The sequence below is a fragment of the Lagopus leucura genome, unplaced genomic scaffold (genome assembly GCF_019238085.1).
Source record: "Lagopus leucura isolate 7727_CA_CO unplaced genomic scaffold, USGS_WTPT01 Super-Scaffold_100159, whole genome shotgun sequence".
NCBI classification, from domain to species: Eukaryota; Metazoa; Chordata; class Aves; order Galliformes; family Phasianidae; genus Lagopus; species Lagopus leucura.
In genome coordinates, this window is record NW_024962335.1 from 18,917,877 (window position 1) to 18,939,416 (window position 21,540).

At 37.7% G+C, this 21,540-nt stretch overlaps 1 protein-coding gene across 4 annotated transcripts in view; it reads right to left on the minus strand.

The window, feature by feature from the left end:
* Positions 1–21,540, minus strand: part of BRAF (B-Raf proto-oncogene, serine/threonine kinase) — a 74,622-nt gene that overhangs the window by 11,477 nt on the left and 41,605 nt on the right. For 2 of the 4 annotated variants that reach the window (XM_042889471.1, XM_042889474.1), the window contains 9 exons: positions 20,530–20,678; positions 19,337–19,456; positions 11,139–11,298; positions 9,522–9,558; positions 8,010–8,129; positions 5,237–5,373; positions 4,396–4,513; positions 3,203–3,287; positions 923–1,099 (listed from right to left, as the gene is read on the minus strand). In XM_042889471.1, the coding sequence (XP_042745405.1) occupies positions 923–1,099; positions 3,203–3,287; positions 4,396–4,513; positions 5,237–5,373; positions 8,010–8,129; positions 9,522–9,558; positions 11,139–11,298; positions 19,337–19,456; positions 20,530–20,678 (1,103 nt within the window). The remainder of the gene's footprint in view (positions 1–922; positions 1,100–3,202; positions 3,288–4,395; positions 4,514–5,236; positions 5,374–8,009; positions 8,130–9,521; positions 9,559–11,138; positions 11,299–19,336; positions 19,457–20,529; positions 20,679–21,540) is intronic. The other 2 variants (XM_042889473.1, XM_042889472.1) reach the window with 2 other exon arrangements.

Consider the following 21,540-nt stretch of genomic DNA (forward strand, 5'->3'; position numbering starts at 1 on the left):
GAAACAAATTCTGCAGATATTCAAACTGCACACTTTTGGCATGAAAGCTTCAGTACCCACATCAGTTCCTGCAACACTCACAGGAGAAAATAAAAACAAAATAAAGCTTAGATTTCCAGCTTAACCCTGGTCCTACTGAAGAATGAAACAAATTACACACCAATTTCTGATTTTCAGTTAATTACGTCAATATTCAGAATCAAACCACAAGAATTTCACTAGTTTTTGACATGTTGAAGGCTCTGCTTCCTATCCTTCAAGGTGACTGTCATGATACCTTGTGGGATAGTCTCAACCTCAGGCAAGGCATTTCCAAATTGGGGCACCTATAAGTGCTTCCCAGCCTCTGTCCCCCATGAAAGAAGCTGACTGCTCCTTAGCATAGGACTGGGAAAGAGATTCCCCAAACTGCATGTCAGATAAATACATGCAGAGTTCCAGCATAAGAGCACCTGCCTCACGGCATAGACAAAGTCTAAATTAGGCAGCCAGTCTCCCATGGCTCTGTTTAATCAATCAGTGGCACACACCTGCTGGAAGAGCCTCATTTTGTGTTTATTCTACCCTCTCATTCACTCGGTGTTTCTTTTTTAAACTGGGTCTTATCTCCTATCCTAAGACTGTTTGCACTGTGAAGACCATAAAGACTTGGGCAGAAATCTTTGCTCACAAGATTAAAGATAATCGCAGTGTGGTTAAACTTTCATTTTGTTTTCAGAGACCATATTACTTGATGCCACGTATTTCTCTATGTTCCAGAAAAAAGAGCACAAAAACTCTATTCCACTGATCTAAACACTTCACCAAATACTTTGATTAATGCAAGATCCTGGGCTTGTAGACTGAGCAGACAGCCTAGAATGAAGGAAGTATGTGGACAGGGTCCCAACAATCATTTGCAAACAAATCATACGATACTTACTCCATGCCTTGTGCAGTCTGTCGTGCAATATCAATTAGTTTGATCATTTCAAATTTGGTCTCAATTATGTGCAGATGGTGATATAAGCTGGACCCCTCACACCACTGTGTAACAATAGCCAACTGAGGTTTTGTTGAATAACCCATAAAAAGTAGGATATTCACATGCCGTGTCTTCCTGTTAAAAAAAAAAATAATCACATATATATATGTCATATATATAAAACTCAGGAGGAAATTGATGAAAAGCAAACAAACAACAAGAACCAGACAGAAATAAACACATCTTTCCAAACTGAAGTTCTTGGTCAGTCTTATCTCCTTAGGGTGATCTGTTTCTATATTGAGCCCAATGAATGATTTCAGTCTTTAGTCTTTATTCTATCAACATGGAATAGCTATTTTGGAGCAAGCACTGCTTCTTCTTGATTTTGAAAGCAGCTTAGAACAGAAATGTTCAGAAGATGCCAACTAAGTCTACAAGGGACAGTGAGTGCTTGAAGGCAGGTCTCAGCATATGTAACGCTAGTTCAGCTACGAGATGTTGCTGCCCATCAGGAAGACATTCAAAATGAAATTTCAGACTCACGGACACCAACAACACGCCTTTTTGGCAAGACTTCATTTTCAATTAGTACTTTGTTTGATAACAACATTTTACTCTCTGTGTGGAGCCAGCATACAAATAAGGATGGAGATAGATGTGAAAACTGTATCTCACTACAGTCAAGATATTCTCAATGAAGTTGTTTCTAAACAGTACTAGAATAGACTTAAGTTCACCAGAGATTTGGCCAGATTAAATCAAACCTCTTTCAAAGAAGCAGCAACTCCAGACATCAAAACTTCTTAAAAGAAAGTCCTAAGAAGGTGATCTCAGCAGATATCCCAGTAGATTCAAGGCCTGAAACAGTCTAGTGATACATTCTAAAATGCAAAAGTTTATCCTGATCCTGTTCCAGGAAAAGCCAATCACATTCTTAGTGTCACCAAACGGATATCAAGAAGAACTAGATCCCTTCAAACACACCAAATAGAGGTCACAAAAAAAGTGATCTCTGCAGTCTTAGCCAGCTTTTCCAGAGGCTGAGGAAAAAGACAGTCTTCTGCCAACACAGCACAGTACTGCAAGCACTTTGCTCACTGCCTGATGAAACCTGACAGACCAAGCTTAAAACATGTGGCAGCTTTTTAAGTCTGCATGCTGTGCAGCTGATGACAAAGCATTCCATATTTTCTTATATTAAAAAACTAACAGAGGAGCCTGCCATGCAGACTTGTTTATCCCCTACCAATGCAGGCTACGAGAGTTCTAACCTATGTGACTGGGCCTTTTTCAGGTGCAAGGATTTGTCAAGTGATGCTGAGACTAACTGCTGAGTGAACAAAAATCAGTGCTTTCTTGCAAATTTTACCTCAAAGCTAAGAAAGTACTGATGAAGCATAATGGAAAATGCACTGACAAATATAAATGGCTTGGCTGGGTCAAAGGATAGCACCATGGACTTCAAAGGCCAGACTTCAGGTATGAGACCAAAAATATGCACACCTCTTCAAGGCAGCATATTCCTACAAGCTTGTTACCACAGCTATAGACTTCAGAGCTTCACCATGCATTTTCCTGTGGACCCTTCTCCAGGACAGGCACCCATCCCAACATGTGAATTTACCAAAGCCAAAAAACTCCTTTCTATTTTGCTTCTTAAAACAAAATTATGCTCAAGATTGTAATTGGATGCTAATGCTCTTCCCAAACAAATATGATATAGCATTGATAGAATCTCTGTTACGAACTGCATGTAAGACAAATACTTTACCTAAGAAATTACAAGCACTAAACAAGAGAAAATCAAGAAGTGACTATGAAATAGACATTTAAAAAAAAAATAAAAATCAAGGATGAGTCAATGCTGCTACGAAACAATGGAAAACATGGGCAGAGCTATGGCTGGAAAAGAACAATCAGTTATACTCTCCTTCAATCTCAAAACTTGGAAGAGAGCAAAGGTCTGACTGTCCTGTGGGTACTACAACAGTAAAACACAGACTTGTCTTGAGTGCTTGGATATACCATATACTCAGTAACATCAATCTACAGACAAACACACATGGATACAAAGCAGTGGATAATAAAGAAATGTTTTAAAATAGTAAGTTGTATTTTCTACCCAAATTATCATAATTAAGAAATAAGACCACTGTGATGTAATGGAAATGTGAAACTCAATCATTACAGAAACATAAATCTACACAGATTATTTCATACTACAAATATTCTTACCTGAGCACTCCTACTTCATTTTTGAAAGCCTGTAACTGTTGAGGTGTGGGTGCTGTAACATTCAACATTTTCACTGCCACGTCACCTTCAAAATAGCAATCTTTAGTAAGTATCATTGACACAGATTCCTCAATTGAGAAAATGCTATATAGAAAATCAGAAATATTTAGACTCTGTTTTCTAGCTTTAGTGAAATAAACCACTGCTATATTAAAATAAGTATACATTCTGTAAACATGTATAAGTATTATTCTTATTTTACTCTGAGAAATTCTAGCCACATCTGAACTTTCTGTGTACGCATACATTTGAGATTCTGGCATAGTGAGGTGGCTACTTCAGCCTTTCTAGTAATTGTGTTTCATCTTTACCCTAATAATTACTTCTGAAGAACACATAGGAGTCAAGTTTCTGCACTGATTAAGCTCTAATGTAACTTACTTAACCCATGATTCTTAGATTTAAATAGCATTCATAGGTCACAGAATGGTTGAGGTTTGTTGGGACCTCTTGGGGCTATGTGACCTGACCCTGCTGCTCAAGCAGGCACCACCTATAGCTGTACACACAGCGCAATGCCCAGAATGCTTTTGAGCATATCCAAGGAGGGAGTCTCCACGAACTCTCTGGGCAACCTGTGGCAGTGTTTGGTCACCCTCGCTGCAATGAAGTGTTTCCTCATGCTCAGAGTCTCTTCTGTTTGAGTTGGCAGCCACTGCCTCTGACCCAGTCACTGGGCACCACTGAAAAGAGCCTGAGTCCATCCTCCTTCTAGCCTTACTTCAGGCATTTTAATATATATAATAAATGAGTCTTCCCTTCTCCAGGCTTAAGAGTCCCAGCTCTCAGCCTTTCTTCACAGCAGAGGGCCTTTGCTGGAGTCTCTCCAGTATATGTCCACATCTCTCTTGTAGTGGGGAGAACTGGAACTGCCACTCCAGATGCAGTCTTACCAGTAATGAGGTAGAGGGGAAGGATCACCTCCCTCCACCTTAAGGTAATGCTTTGTCTATAATGCAGCCCAAGATACCATTAACCTTCTTTGTGACAAGGCCACGTTGCTTAATCATGTTCAAGCTGGCATCCACGAGGACCTACAGATCTTCTTCTGTAGAGCTGCTTTTCAGCTCAGTGGCCCCCAGCAGGCAATGCCACTTGCTTAAAAGCAACTGTTTGCACTGGGAGCCACGTACCATGCCACTTTCCTTTGTAGACTGTTCCAAATGATCCAGACCCTATCCTTTGTCCAACTGTGATCTGCCCATCTGGTATTTCCCAATCATCACTTGAATCTCGTCGACCAAGGGTTTTCTTTACATATTTACACAAATAATAAAAAGAAAAAAAGAAGAAAAAACAACAATTAATGCTTGTTAAAATACGTCCTTTATTAAAGATTCAGTATCAAAACTACATGCAATTAAAATATTTTTTCTCCAAATACTGCAAGCGACATTTCAAATTAGGTATATTCAAAACCTCAGCATAATTGTATACAAGTAATTTCCTGACAGGAAATACTTGCCACAGATTTCGGGCAGAATTAAAACCAGTAAAAAAAATGGAGAATTTCCTCCCAAAGGGAAGGTCTCATTTATGAATTTTTCAATTCTTACTCAGTCATAAGGTTGAACTCTGAATTAAAAGAATGCAGTCATTTTATCCATTGTTAAATTTGACTCATTAGAGAAACATGTTCGTGAAACATGGTGAGAAAAAGATTTAAGATAATCTTTGAAGGGAAACTGGCATTATAATATAAAGTGCACCCAGACACTTGGGTGCAATGGAGGAAAAGTGAACACAGCTGATGATCTAGTCTCTACTAGTCTCATGATTTCAATATTCCATTATTTACTGGTTTAAAATTCTTGACCATTATATAATCATCTTGAAAATAATTCACGTGGCTACGATGAAAGAAAACTGAGAAAAACACGGATGTGTGGTATTTCTGTACCATGAGGATGCGTGGTATTTCTATGCTATGAGTATACCACACTGCGTACTGCGTGTGAAAATAACTCATCTTACCATTCTATTTCTGTCTTCTGAGGATGAGGATGATTTCCTTTCCCGCTGGGGGCCCGGTGATTTCTGTAATGCTTTCACATTGGTAAGTGACCCAGGCAAAGATGCGGGAGGTGTTGCAGACAAACCTGCAGTTGAACCTAAATTTCAGAACAGATAATTTTTATCTTTAAGAAGCCAGCTTACAAGAATGTAACTGGTGTCAGGTGCAAGAATTTTGTTTAAGATGCAGTATCTCCAAACATCAATGTAAATGTTAAGAAGGAACAAACATACACTCAGGAATATTGTATTAATACTAGATTAGCTCAAGTCTTAGGTAACAGAAAGAGACGAGTCTATAGCAAACGTTCCTGTGTATCATCTAGTCCTCAGCCTTTTGTTCTTGAATTAGAGGGATAATGTTTAAGAAGAAAAAAAAAATGTTTTGTTGTTTTTAATTCCGCCAGCTTCTTTGACAAGTAGTAGCATTTAGTTAGCTGCAGCTGCCTCTCAGATTTCATGTAGCTAACGTTTTAGGGACCCAATAAATAACTGAGATACTGTATTTTGGAATCAAAACAGAATACAAAAAAAAAAACATTTTCTAGCTGAGTCTTCAAGTGCCACCTCAAAACCATTTGGCTGTTTTAAAGCTATCTTTTAGTAAAGAGCTTTTATCGAAAAGTAGATATTAGACTGCAGAAAGGCTTACAAAGGAACAAGTGCTCAATCTACCTATTTGAGGCATATTCTAATAAATCCAAATTAGAACAGTTTATCTTTAACATACATACTGTCTAAACAAAACTGCATAGAAAAATCACAGAGCTGTGTTTCAGGGCCCCAGTGCCTCTTTACAAATAGAGCACTTAAACTAGACATTGCTTTTTAAAGTACACCTTAATTAGCAAGTTCATGCTGATTCTCTCTTAGTCCAAAGGACATAAAATAGGGTCAACTGTTAATTAAATTCACCCTGCTCTGATAAATGATGTATGTCATTGTACAAGGCCTCCAACATTCCAGTACTTTCTCTAACATCAGTGGGGAAGGACAGCACTCCTCCTATTATTTCACAACCCCCTTTCCTACCTGCAAAGAAGACTCCTAATGCCAACTTGAATTCAAAATCCATTTTGTAGCTTTTGTGACTGTTGCTTGTGCTCAGCCCCTCTATGTGCTAATTTACCAGATTATATCTATCCATCACTGCTTTCCTTCATTGAGCTAAAATCCATATGTTTAGAAGTGGAAGCACATAATAGTATCAAAAATGGAATGCAGCATTCTTGAACTTTTCCCCACGTTAAAGCAACAACAATGCATACTGGGTACCTAATTAAACTTAGAAGCAGATGGAAGCCAGTGACCTAATGGAGGAACCTTTGTTCCTATTCTCTGTCAATTTCATTTTATGTCACTATATTATTATGCTTTTACTACATTATTTGTCTGAAAACAAAACAAAAATCAAAATTAAATGTATGATGTTCCCAGAATAAGAACTTTTTTCCAAAATTCTATTGGCTTACAGATTTTCTCTTAAAATTGTACTTTAAGATATTAAAGGGAACACATTATGTCTCCTTTAGAAGTAACTGGAATCTCCTACTTAAATTTTTATACTGAGATATAGCAGCACTAGCAGAACATTTACTCTTTAGTGGATCTGGTTATAGCACAGGGTAGGACATTACAGTTAACCTGTCCATAATAACACCAGTGGACCTGTTTTCCAAGTTGTCAGTACCATGCAATACTTTAGATAATGCTGGACTTAAGTCATTAGCATGGACTCCTAAGCTGTATTTAATGTATGCCATTCTGTACACAGTTTACTTGCCTCTTTTTATACCCCTCTCCATGCAAAAATTTCTGGAACAATTTCAGTGTTCTTGGTATGTTCTGCAACAAAAGTCTTTGAAACAGCCAAGGTGGTAGCATTTGAAAACTACGCTACATGCACTTGACTATTCATTTCTACAGGTATACATAGATACACAAATATTTTTATTTCATGCTATAACTTAACAGTAGGTTTTTCCAGCATATGAAATCCCAATGGGGATTTTGTGCAATAAAACAGATCCATTGACAGCTTTAGGCCTGAATTACTGAAGAGTCAGTGACGTGTGAAAATGAAAAAGTATTACTTTGCATTGTTCAGGACACAAGCAAGCATTGTTTCACTGGATATGTACTAAATAAAAATGATTTAGTCTAAACCATCCAGGGCCCCAGTGTAGTATCAAAAAAAAAAATCCTCACAATACATTTCTTGTGGAAAGTTGACATGGCACATTGTGTGAAAAGCTTAAGACCTGACAAGATATCAATGGAAATGTTTGTAATTCACATTTGATTTCCTAGATTACTTTTCAAAATAAAGATTATTAAATACATAAAAGTGTTAAAGCACTGAACTGACTTAAATTGAGCAGTCAAGGAAATTCTAAGTTAAGGACATGTCTTTAAAATCACTGCAATGCAATGCAATCCAAGGACCTCTGTTTAGAAAAAATTACGTCTTGGTCCATATAAATACCTCAACTATGAAATTCCTTGCTTTAGAAGATTTAAGTCAGACTTTACAGTCATCTTCAAGCATATAAACGTGAAAGTGAATATGTGTGGAAAGCACATTCAAAGCATTCCAGCCAGGCCAAGCAAAAAACAGAGGTGTTTTGATAAACTCACACACTTACATACACACGGTGTGAGGGTGAGGCACAAACAGCATCTGTGGTTTTACTTATTTTGTTTGGGTGAAAACAAGAAAGAAGAGCCCAACTACCTCTGAACACTGGGCCAGGCTCAAAATCAAACACTATTTCACTGGGGACAGAATGAAGGAGGGGACTGGGAGTCCGGGATTGGTATTTCCGAAGACAGCGCATCAGCTGGTTCAAAGGGGCTGTTAGAGAGAAAGAGACGGGCAGGCAGAGACAGAAAGACAGACACATAGAAGAAATGAAAGAAGTCATGGGAAATAACTAGGATGCTTTGACTCCTATTCATAGTTTGCTTCTGTACTTCGAAGGACAAAAACGTCAATTACTAAAAACACCGTTTCAAGAATGGGAATTGCCAATTGTTTTCAGATGCCAAGCAGACAGTTTATGATCAAAAGTTAAAACCAACATGATACCACAACACTTAAATGCTGGACAAAATGGGCAAAACTGTGGAGAGCCACACCTACTGAGACATACAAAAATAGCTAAAACTTGAAACTTGAAATTAATTTTCTGGCAGGATGCTAAAGGAAATTTCTTTTTAAAGAAGGGTACTATCAGTGGCATAAGAAAAAACAGCTCCCTCAACCACAAAGTGGTAGGTAGGCCCCATCCTACCCATGTCATGGATGGGAGAAACAGTTAAGAGATAGCCCATGGTACAAAACATTGGAGATCGGGGTGGACTGCAGTGAGGTAACTCAATTTTCTCATGGCTGAAACAAGTTACAAGAAGTAGTAGATGGCTGAGTCAATAATCTGGAGTTGGAAAAACTTCCACAGGTCTACAAAACTTACTGCTCCTTTATTAGTAGTATATTCATAGGAATACACACGGCATATAGAAGCCCTCTCAGGACTTGACAACCGGGCTTGTGCATAACATGAGAAGAAAAATTAATCTATCTTCTGCCACTAGTTCTGGCTTAATTGTCAATTAGGGTTGTGTTTTACCAAAGAAAACATAAAGGGAGCTGGCTTTAACTTAAGGTCCTAACAACTCGGGTCCAAGATTAGCACAGGCATGCAGTATAGCAAAGCAGCATCTTCAGCAGGGGTAGAGGGGGAGAAGAACTGGAGAACATCATGCCGCTTTAGGATGCAGCAGTTCATATGGAAGGTCCATATACTGTGTTGATAATCTTCAAAGGAAACTACTGTAGTTTCCACAGGTGGGAAGGTAACAATAGGCATAAATATTTTTGAGAGAGATGGAAAGCTGTAGCATAACTGCATGCAGCCATGTGAGTGAGTGACTGTGTACGTGTGTATGTGTGAGTGAAAGAGGGGAAAAAAAAAGAGTGCAGGATGATTTTAATACTAAAAGACCAGATAACACTTCAAAACTTTTTCTCCTTCTGTCTCCCCCACTCCCAAAATGACTGGCAAATGACTCAAATCTTTGTCAGACAAATACTAATTTAATGGACAAGCAAACGCAAATTCATTTTTTAATTCTAGTCATATTTTCCTTTGTGCCCGTGTTTTATAGAAGGAAGTAGAACAAAGGGAAAGGACAGAGGAATTGTATATTTAAATATAGCACAGTAGCCAGTTTAAACACTACTTACCTCCCTCTCCTCGTACACCCTGGTCTCTAATCAAGTCCTATTAAAAAAAAATTGCATGTAAGTATTAACATTTACATTCCAGAATCAGTGGGAGCGATCCAATTGATAATCCATGACCTTATATGCTGGTCACAAAACAGAAGTTGTTTCCTATTCTGGCTTACTAACACCAGCGACTCCAAACTATAACAATCATTAAACTTTTCCAAACCATTTGCTTTAGAACGGCATCTCCCAGTAGTAAACTGAAACTCATAGCCCCCCAAATCAATACTGATATAAAAATATTGATTTAAACATGCAGTTGGCCAAAACGCACAAAGCTGTATCAAATCAAACATTCTGATTGCAGTGTTCGTGATACAAATTATTTGAACTGTCTTATCAGAAGCTGGGACACCAATTTCCTGTACTGAGGTAAGTCAGTCAAACGAGTTCTGCTTCATGCTTGTACCAACGCACCGCATTTGCATACCCAGATGCACTCTGCTCTTTTCAGAAATGACTAACTGCAAAAGACTTCCTCCACCTTCAATCCACTGTTAACTGAGAGTATCTTTTACCATATATCCAGACTACAAGTAACCAACACTAACGATGTTCTTCGCACAAGAAAATTCTAGTGGCTGAGGTGCATTTTCACCATTAAGGTTTTTTTTTTTTAATGGGTGTATGATTACTTTATATATTTGCACTGCTGCTGAAAAGCACCAGTCCTGCCTCTCAGCTACACCACTGCCATATGCAAATGTCCAGTAAGCTGCTTTCTTAATACACAGCTAACATTTCACCTTTCACTCAACTCGTATGTAGATTTTTGTGCCTCAGTGTCCAGACAGACTTCAAGACCATTCACCTGACAAATGACAGATTTCTAAAGAGTGGATTCAAAGGAAAAATATAAGCTGTACAAATTAACAAAATTAGAAAGAGGCCCTCGTGATTCAAATTTTGAACGATGCAAGCTGCTCTTATGTTTATTATCAACTATTATTGTTAAGCATTACAGTTCAGCATTCAGAAATCCCAAAAATGTGGATAACATGTTAAGCATAAGAGCTTCTGAACACTCACATTAATATATACTGGGTTCATGGAATGCTAACCAACACTCACTAAATCTGAGCTCAGATAACTCCAATAATGTCCTTCAACACCAGAAATATTGCTTGTAAAGCAAACTTTAAAAAAAAAAAAAAAAAAAACAGCAAAAAACAAAACTACCTCACATGCCAAGAAACTAACTTAATGCATACAGTGGTGTGTAAGGATGGTTGCTGGCCTTTACATTCTTAATGCTGTACAGGTAGCAGTATGAGCCTTAAGACTGATCGTAAAATAGAGAACAGCAGTAGTTTGTGGTAGAATGCTTTTTTGAAAGCTAAAGGCTGAACTACAGCCTATACCTATATAAAGGTAGCTTCTGCTTGTTGAGATATTTGTATTCCTACAGCCCTCAATAGAAAAAATTCTTTCTTGGAATCTACAAAGGTTCTGACAGACCAAGGATTAGCTTCGAAATACAGTACTTGTGTGCGCACATGATATATTTAACACCTTGATATTCATAAGAGAAACACCAAATCTGCTGTTCATGATCCAAATGTTAATACTTACATCAATATTGACTGGCTCGATTGTATTGATGTGAACATTGGGAGCTGAAGAGGATCGGTCGCGTTGCCCAAACTGATTCCGATGGTCTTCATCTGCTGGTCGGAAGGGCTGTGGGATTGGAATGGATTTTGAAGGAGAAGGACTAGGGAGAATTGGTGGTCTGAGAAACAAAGTCAAGGAAAAAGAGGATTTAGGTCTACAAATGGCTTCAAATGCTGCATAGTGGGTGTGGTAAATCCTTTTCAACTATAATAACACATACATAAGAAATAGCTGGTCTAATGGCCTGCATAAAAACAATTTATAATGAACAGTCTCTGCTCCCCTAGGGTCAATCGCAACAACTCTCTGCTGCACAAAATACTTGATTACATGGCTGCACAGTGTTCCGAGTTTAAAAAACAAAACAAATCCTAACACACCCTATCTAACTAGTAATATTAAATCCTGACCTGAAACAATTAATATAGCTCAACATGCGCTGCAGATATTGAGACTCTCTAAGTTTCTTCACTTCAAAGTTAATGCAATACAATCTTTATAATGGCATCTTTTTGAGAAAGAAAAACGTTTAACATCTCACGCCAATATCAAAGTCAAATTATGTCATAAAAATCATATGGATGGGATTACTATGCAACAAAGGAAGCTGATTAAATAGTTAATAAATAAATGATATTATGGCCAACGTAATAGGAATAATTGATATTAAAAATAAATATATCACCTGTTCACCTCAGCTTGTAGGAAATAAGTTTGAATAGTGAAACATTCCCAACATTATTTACAGTGCTACAGTTAGGCAACAGAAGAGATTTCACTTCAAAGATAAGTGTTCAGACTATACAGACAAGTTTTCTGAAGTAACACAACTGCTATCAGTCATGAATGTGGATACAAGTCTATATACATTAATAGACAAAACATGTACAAACTCTCTTTGTTGTTGTGTTGTTATTCATATGAAGGCAGAACATCACTTATTTGGTTACCTTGCTAATTTGGTAAAGTAGAATAAATAGGCATTTCTCTCTTACTCAAGTCAAAGTTAATCACTGTTAAGTCCCATCATTCAATTCAATGGATACAAGTTGAACAAGAAATCTGTCACCTTCTTCAGAAAAAAACATACTTAAAATATATTGCATAGTTGATAACGAGGTTTTAGAATTCATACAAAATGCAACTCCTAACAGAGTAGTCCCCCAGCTATTAAACTACTCATGGGTTACCATGCCTACAAAGGCAATGCCCACAGGGAGAAGTTTCAGAAATAAACCATAGAGCAGCCTGCTGCAGCAAGAGACCATGGTGCTGTCTTCTGTATGTAAATAGTCCCTGCCTCTCCAAAGATTTTCAAGGGCAGCTAACATTTTCAACACCATCTCTAATGTTTATTCCAAAATAGACATGCTATTACCTGTCTGCTATTACAGATCCTACATAGTTTGGCACTGATCTCAGAACTCAGTGCTATCAGTACTATTAGTACCTGTCATTTTTTCCTTCCCAGCCTACAGTCTCACTATCAAGAATGGTCTCGCTCTCAAGATCACAATTGATCACCACTTGCCAATGAATTCAGGTGACAGTATAGTTAGCCTTGCAATAAAATACATACATCATGTTTGTGAAATGAGATAGAGGGAAGAACTGGTAAGGCATACAGTCTTGCTCTAAAAAACAAAAAACAAAAACAAACAAACAAAAAAAAACTATATTAAAAAATGGAGAGTAATTACCTAACAGCACATAGGAATATATTTATTGCAAAGATGATGGGAAGCAACTGAAACTGCCACTAGACAGATTTCAGAGGAAGCATTTTCAACAGCCCAGTACTTCTGAACGATGCTCAGAAGTCAACAGAGTAAAACTTTTCTGATGAAGAGGAAGTTTTCGAAATTCCCAAACATGTTTTTAAGGAAATTATGCAACCAGAACTCACTTCAGGAGATAGGACACTGCAGATGCATGCACAGGATGTGGCTGATATTCCAAGATACCATATTTTCACATCAAGGCAAGTACGTCAGATGGAACACACAGAGATTTCAGAAAAGTATAAAAATCGTCTCAGCCAGCCCAGAACTGCCATTGACAGGACAGCAGTTTCCTGTCCAAACCTCCTGAGGAGTTTGAAACAGTGAAACCAAGGAAAATACGTAACAACAAACACCAGATCATTGCATTACGGTTGACTATGAGTGAACGTTTAAGCTCTGCCACGCAACTAGAACAGAAATAATTGAAGTTACTGTGATTGTGAGTTAGCCAAGGGAAAAAAAAAAGAAACACCACACGATTTCAGAAATGTTGGTTCAATTAAATCTTCCTCTGAGTCATAAATGGTCATCTACTAAAAGAATCCACAAATATGCCTGTGTTTCTGGACACAGGTCACCAAGCCTACTACGCTGCTAACACAGATAGCACGCTACATCAGGTCATGTTTTAAAAAACAAATTGAATATCTTTTTCTACTCATGGAATCCTGGAGGCAGGTCAGATCTTTAGGAAAAAACCTACAGACTGACAAAGAGCTCTCTTTTTTGGCTCTACTGCTACCAAGAGGAAAGACACAAAAGAATCAAAACATAGTTTAACGTACGCTATCTACACAACCAGGATTTTGGTTGTATAGTATTTCTGGGACATTCACTAAAATGCACAATATTTTTTGCTAAACGTAGACATGGCTTTAAAAAGGTAACTAGTAAAGAGAAAGACAAATGGTTGCTAGCAAGGGTGGCCTACTGAGACCACAAGCTCAGGAGTGATTACCAGCAGCCTCCTCCTGTGTGCTTGATCTGCCTCAATGCCACAGGAGAGGCATCATCACAAGGTATACAGTGATCCTCCTAGATATCATAAGCCCATGCTTACGTGGGCTAACTTAACTGCTGCAGGAGAATGGAAGGGACAGCAAAGCAAAAAGGAATGGCTATTTTAATTTATAAGAGGATGGCACTGCCCGCTCCAGACAAGTTACAACACTAAATCTGCAGGCTATGCTGAAGGACTAAGTGCCAGCAAACAAACTGGGGAAAAAAAAAAACAACAAAAAAAGACAACTAGAGCACAGCTCTGCAAAGTACTGTTCACTGTAAGCAGACCACAGCTTAGAGAAGCAGAGAAGTTTAAATACAAGGATCTGAGTTTCTGTTGCTCCTGCAGCCTTTGAAGCAGCTGGCAGTCAACTCCCTTGCTAGAAGAGACCTACAAGTAAGAAGGTCAATATTCTGACTTATTAGAAAGGTTGTACCATACTTTCTTCCAGCTACTTAAGTGTGGGCATTCCTGCAACAAATGAGTCTCAGCTTCCCAGGCAACAAGCTAATGGAGCTGTCAAATCTCAACTTTTTTTAAAATAAATTATAACCTTTCTTGGCAGTACGACAGAACGTACCTTTTCCTTAGAACATGGATTTGGGATAAGCACATTGTGCCCTTCCTTTTTATCAAGAGAGAACAAAGAGGTTTTGTCAGTAGACGAAAGTAAGGCTAAATTACCTAACTGGGGCTACTAATTACAGACAGGTGCAGCTTTTCACCCTTTGTCAATGATAGCAAATGTCAATATGTCCACAGATTTGCTATCCCACAAAACTGGGTCCACTGGTAAAAACAAGGGTAACTCAGAATTGCCCACATATACTACTTTACATATAACAAACTCGTACAGTATTATTAGACACAGCATCTCTCTTATATCTTAGAACTTACAAACTAGCGCTCTTCAAGAATATGAAAGATAATTTTAATACAAGTTACCCTTGATTTTCTTCAACTTGCTTTCCAGGTATTTAAGAGCTGGTCTACTCAGGAAAGATTTTTCCTCAAAAGAGATTTTTGTTTGAAGTTTTGTTTTGCTGTAGTTAGACAAAGACCCTAATTGAAAATTCACATTAACACTGTTTCAGTCATAGTGCATGTGCCACTTCCCTTGTGGAATAACAGCACTGCTACTAGAACAGGACACCCAGTAGATGCATCCTTACCAAGCTATTACAAGTCAAAGTGCACGTGGGACTACCATTGCATTTACATCACAGTACAGGCTTTGCTTTTTGTTAATGAGAAGCACTGTGCACTTCCATTTTCAAACAGTTCCCATGGACGTGATGATCTGGAATAAAATGATATTTCAGCTACACTAGCAACAGTGATGGGACAGATCTTCAACAGGCAAAGCTTCATTTGGATTAGTGCACTTCTTAATATCATGGTAACTTGTTCTCAAGCATGTCACTTTGTAGGTGTAAAATATGATTATCCCAATGGTATGCATTCATACTTGTCTTTGAGTCCAGATCAGAGCTTTGCAATGTTTTTGTAAAACTTCTGACTGCTTCATATACAAGAGGCTATTGAGAGGACCCACAGAGCTGTCGCTAGTCCTCCAAGCCAGGTCTCAGGTCTCCATGCTCTTGCAAATAAAATTTTGAAGATCAACACGTTTCCCCCACTTGCTGTACACAACAAACATGAATTGTTTAAGGATTCTAACGCCAAGCCTTTCCAGCTCAACAAGGCAGCATACCACATCTGACAACATAGGAAGTTCACTAACAGTTTTATGGAGTGGCTTAGAAAAGGTCTGGCGGCAAAAACCATTGTTTTGCACAGTAAAACAGATCAAAATGGTAATACTGAAGTGCAACCTCTTAAGAACGTGTCTTTGTTTTGTTGGCTTTTCAGAAGCTTTTCTAGACGTTTAAGTATCTTCAGCTGAGGCAGAATAATCAGTGAACATTTGGAAGACAGAAAGGAAAGCAGAGGTGTTTAATCATAGGTTAGAGCCTGCTTTAAGGCAGGAGCTGGAAAGCCTCCAAGAACAGTGCACCAGGCAGTCCCCTCTTCCTTCTTCAAATGTAGAACATTAATGATGAAATGTTGTTTATCAGGGAGCAAAGACTCTGCCAACTGCTTACCAGCAGCATCCTACCTCAAGCAAAGCAGAAGCTTTTATCAAGTCCAGCCTGCCTCTGTGCTACTCAAGTCTGATCATACAGCCCCCCACCCCCTCATTCTACATGTTACTTTCCCTGCCATAATATCTGCCTCATGGGTTTGCTGAGTTTTGCCCAACTTCACAACATCTGAGAGAATGGATAGAAGTAGAAAAAGACAACTTTGGAATATTTTGAATAGCTAATCTCTCTCCTTTTCATATATATCCTTTTCATATATATATATGAATATATATATAAAAAAGATCCAGTGAACTGGATTCAGTCAAATTCAGTGCTCATGTTTTACGAGCATAGATGCAGAAACTTTATGATAGTGCAATGAATAAAATGAATACAATGTATTATATAGTTTATGTACTTCAGTTTTATTACAAATGGCTATCATTAGGGACACCTACACTTTAATAGCTCTTTCCAGTTAAGTCCAGATTATCACTGTCTGCTTGGGCACAACACAATAGTGCAAACTGAAAGAACAAAAATGGAACAGAAGACCTGATCTTGAGGCTGGACGCATTTTTGTAAAGGGTTCAGAAATGTGCAGGCAAGATTATATATGCTCTCTTATCTTCAGGTGAACATATGGAGGAACTGCCTATTGCTTGCAGTTGGAGGAATGGAAGGCTACAGGACGGGACTGATTTAACATGTTACATGTGAGCAAAGTGCAGCACAGTTCTCCAGCACATTTATCAGCTTTTGCACCATGTCCATCGTTCTTTTCCTGTATGTCCCTTCCTCTTTGCAACTTCGCCATTTGACCCCTTGACCACTTCTCAGCATGTCAAACACTCTTTGCTCTTGAGCTTGTCTTGCAACACGAATTCTTCCTTTCTTTGGACACCTTCCTGCTGCTGGAATCCCTTCACAAGGCTAAAGACGAAGGATGTTTGCCTCCTTTTTACCAAAGAATTAGTAACATCCCTTCCTCTGTGGGCTGTGCCATGCAAAATGCTATGAGGAGAACAGAGAAATTGAAGGAGCAATTATTAAACTAGTAACAGTGTTAATAAAGCAGTAGTTTTTCATATTTTCAGTCCCATTGCCCAACTCTACTTAATTTTATTAATTTACTCTATTCTCAGTAAAGACAACCTTAAATGTCAGACTTTTTGATTCCATTTCGGCTGCTGCCCCATATTGTACTCTTTAACAAAAACCATGTCTGTGATTTTGTAGAGAAGGCCAGCATTTTTTATTTACTCTCAAAAATAATCATTGAAATTAGTTTTTCCACAATTACATCCCAAAAAAAGCAGACAAGTATTATTAAAGAAGGGAAAAAATATATATATATAACTGGAGAAATACACAGAAAGTGCTATATGCTCATAAAACAGTGTCTGAGCTGCTTCTGGAAAGAAAACAGTGCCAATACAAATGACTGGGGAAAAATGCATGCCTTTGTAACACGCACACTACTTTTTGAACAACTCATAATCATAAACCATCTTCAAAAGAATTTGAAGGCATGCTGCATGCCTTTTTATGTTTTAACAACGAAGTGTAGAGCAGAGGAAAGAAACCAAAAACGTGGGGAGCTGGAAACCTTTAACAGCTCCTGCAACCACAACTATTTACTGATACATTAATCTTAAAGAAAACAACAAAATACCTTAAAGCAAACACAACAAAACACCTCTACAATCTAAATCAGCAAGTTTATTTAACTTCACAAATCAGAAACTAAAAAACTTTCAAAACCTTAAGGTATTAACCATCATTTGTTTCAGTTTTTCCTTTCAGTTTTCATTTCACAAAACTAAGCCTGCTCCACGTACTGCATGTATAAACTAAAATAATTCATCCTGTTGTGTCCTCATGAACCAGTAAGAATCGTAATTGTGAGGGCAGTGGCAACTGTAAAGCAGGAAAATTTACTATATATAACAATACTAGGACTGGTGCTGTATAGTCCCTTTTGGTCTTCACACGTGTTTAACACATTTGGTGCAAGCAAGCATCAACACAGATTAATAATTCTGGCTTGGTTTTAATTTCAGATGTATCATGACAGTGCCAAAGCATGCTTAGCTTACAAAACTGTTTCAGCAGGCTTGCCCACAATCTGCTGTACTAACCTACAGTATATAAGAACAATATTCACTATACAGAAGAGGCAATTCCAAAGTTTTTCTGAAACTTCACAACTTATTACAAACAAGAATACTGTCTTTCTTTCTACTTACCAAACGAAGTTCCTTCTGCAGCGTTGTCAATCTATTTCCTGGCATGTATCATATTTGAGCTTTCATAAAATAGTCTCAGCTGTTCAGGGAATTTTTCTTCCAATCGGAGTCCTCAGGCGCTTGTGCAGCTTCCAACTGTGTTTCTGCTTTAGTCAGGCACAATGCACAGCATTCCAAGATAGCTTCTCTGCCAAATTCAGTTCATCTCCACAGAGTACCACATGTCCTAGGAGCATTTTCCTGAAGGCTTTTATCTTTGGTGCTTTAATAAATTTGCATCACGATTCTTGACTTTGATACACATCCTTGAATTCATCTTTCCTGGAGATTTGTTCCACTCTCCAATGTTAGTTGTCAATGATCTCTTAATTACTAGGATCACAATCTAAACATGATCCATTACCTTTCCACAAAGAAAACTGCCAGAATCTTTATTGGGAATACAGGGGATGGATGCTGTAATCAATTCGAGAAGTCTGATTTTACAAAATCTGGATCTGCAAGCAGATACTCTTGGTACATCCCAGCATCTAAATAGGAGGACATCTGGTCTGGACAATACTAAAGCTATGTGTATGTCAAAAAGCACCTTGACTTGGCGTCTATGCATATCAATGCTGTAGTGCTGTGGCTTATTCTGAAACAGAGGTTTGTCACTTCAAGGCAAATAAATTTTCATTTCATTACAAAAGCTAAACAAATTTGTAAAGACAGCGTTTTAGTCTGCACTGATTTGAAGAATAAAATCTTTCCAGTTTAGACCAGGTCTGTGCTACCATAGAAAAGAATTCCCTTTAACAGGTAAGGCCCCAATTCTACACTTAAACACTCAATTTCAGTCTGTATATTAATATACGTCATTCAAGTGAATGAAAACATTTACTTCTTTGAAGTTAAGCACAAGTTGACATATTTGCACGACAAGCCAGATCACAGAGGAAATGCAGAGATGGTCGCAGAGCAGTATTTTGAAAGTTTCTAAGCATACAATACTGAAATGTTATGGTATTAAAGAGCAGGAATAAGGTCATACCCAACAGAATCTGATGGGGGCACTGAGGGGTACGATCCTGATGCCGGGGTGGTCTCTCCTAAGGTGGTCTCCTCCTGCGATATGGGGTGATGTTCAAAGAACTTGGAGACAAACAGCAAACTGTGAGGCAAAAACAAAACAAAAACAACCGAACTTGTGCAAAACCCAGAAGATTCCACAACACTCAAGAGACTGGAAAATTTTTTTTAAATCCAGCACTGATTAAATCCTAATTTTTAACAATCAAGTCTATGCTTACACCTTACATTGAAACTTATTTAATAAGTATTATTTACTAGAGAAAGGATCAAAGGATGTATTTTCAGAAAGTAATTTTTTATCTCTTTCTTGAAATACCTGGTTCCTTGAGAACATGCAACTTATACACTGAGTAAAGGTCCCAGTTTGAATGTTTGCATTGATGCATTGTCAAAATCAAATGCCAAAAAAAAAAAAAAACCAAACCCCCAAAACAACCAACCAAACCTTAAGTATGGATAAACTAGGTTATCCGTAAGTCTTGATCACACCTTATGAAGGTGCCCAAGGAAACAGCTGTAAATATCAACATAAGCAAAAAATTAAATACACATTTGAGGGAAAAACTTGCATTTTAAGTGATTCTTTAAATGAAAACATTTATTGGCCTCTGCTCAGACTTTGTCAAAGGCTTATACAAATCAATAATTCAATTCAAGAACACATGAAAGTTCAGGGCACGTTCTTTTATGCTTCTTGTTTAGGCAAACTTGCATATGGATTTATATTCAATTGTGATGTGACTAAGTTAAATTCACATCTCTCAACATTTTTTGTCAGATTGAAGAAAATAAAACCGTATCTAAACATTTAAACAAGGCCCTTGCCATCCCATAATAAAGAACCAGTTTTGATTAAGAATTACATCTGTGAACAATGAGAAGTCTGTCTCAAACAGTCAAATGCTCAGCCACTCTATTCATGCTTCAAAGAAAGCATTTCATAGTCCAGCAAAAAAATTTACATATATGACCTGATTGTCTGAACCAGCACTGACAGAATACGAATTAAGCAGTCTCCCAAGAACAGCTGAGCTCCTATAGATTTTCAGGCACCTCTTCTGACTTCCTGAATTACAGATTTAACATAAGAAATCACGGAGAGCTATCAGCTGAATCAACGGCTCAACATGAAAGCAAAATGCGATGACTTACTCGAGTTGGTCATAGTTAACACACATCAGTGGCACTTCTGTACTACAGCGCTGGTGAAATTTGTAGCCACACGTCTGGCATCGGAATCCCTGGAAAAGCAGCTTTCGACAGAAGTCGCAGAACGCTAACGTGAAGAATGTTTTTCGTACCTATGTTGTCAAAAATAACAGTAATTAAACAAAATCCTTCTGTAAGTCTAATACACACCTCTTTTTTTTTTTTGATGATGATGAAACTAAAACTTTATCTGTTAAAACAAAAAAGTTGTCTTTTTTGAAATTATCTTCATGCATTTAAAATGTTCTTGGAATTAAAACGTCAGTAGCCCCAGGAAGAACAGCAACAAATCTGAAGAAACACACTGTATTATCAGGCTAGAGACAAACATTCAGAATTTAACTGGAAACAACCTGTAGCAACAAAAACTGCTGAAAGATTATCCTCTAACTTTTCCAGGAGCCAAATAACATTTCTATCTAACATCTACAGCACTGGAAAGACACAGATGGCTTGTAGCTACTGTTTCTTGTTGAAAACATTTAAAATTGCAAGAAGGAGAAAATACAGGAAAAAAAAAAAACCACTTTAGTTTCATTTTCAAATTTAGCAGTATTTAACATATACATATTCAATATATAACATTCATACATACATATACTAGAATAATGGTACATACAAATATTAAAACATGTAATCTAGATTTTAGAAGGATATTCAGAGATATTACATGTTCTAGAGTTTAATCTAGCTAGCCAAAGCCAAGTTAAACTTGAGCAAAATAGTTTAAGGTGCTTGCACAAATAGAGTTTTGATTACTCACTTCTTTATTTAAATAAAAGGCCAGTCTTATCAACGTGAAAAACATTATTTTCAATATTTTGTATGGAGCCAGAATGGTGTAGATGGATTCTGTCTAGCACCTTCTATTTACTTGGTGCCTTATCAGGTCAAAACATATTTGAGCACTAGCATCACTGGTGATGTCAGCAGTGCTCTGGGAATAGTTAGTTC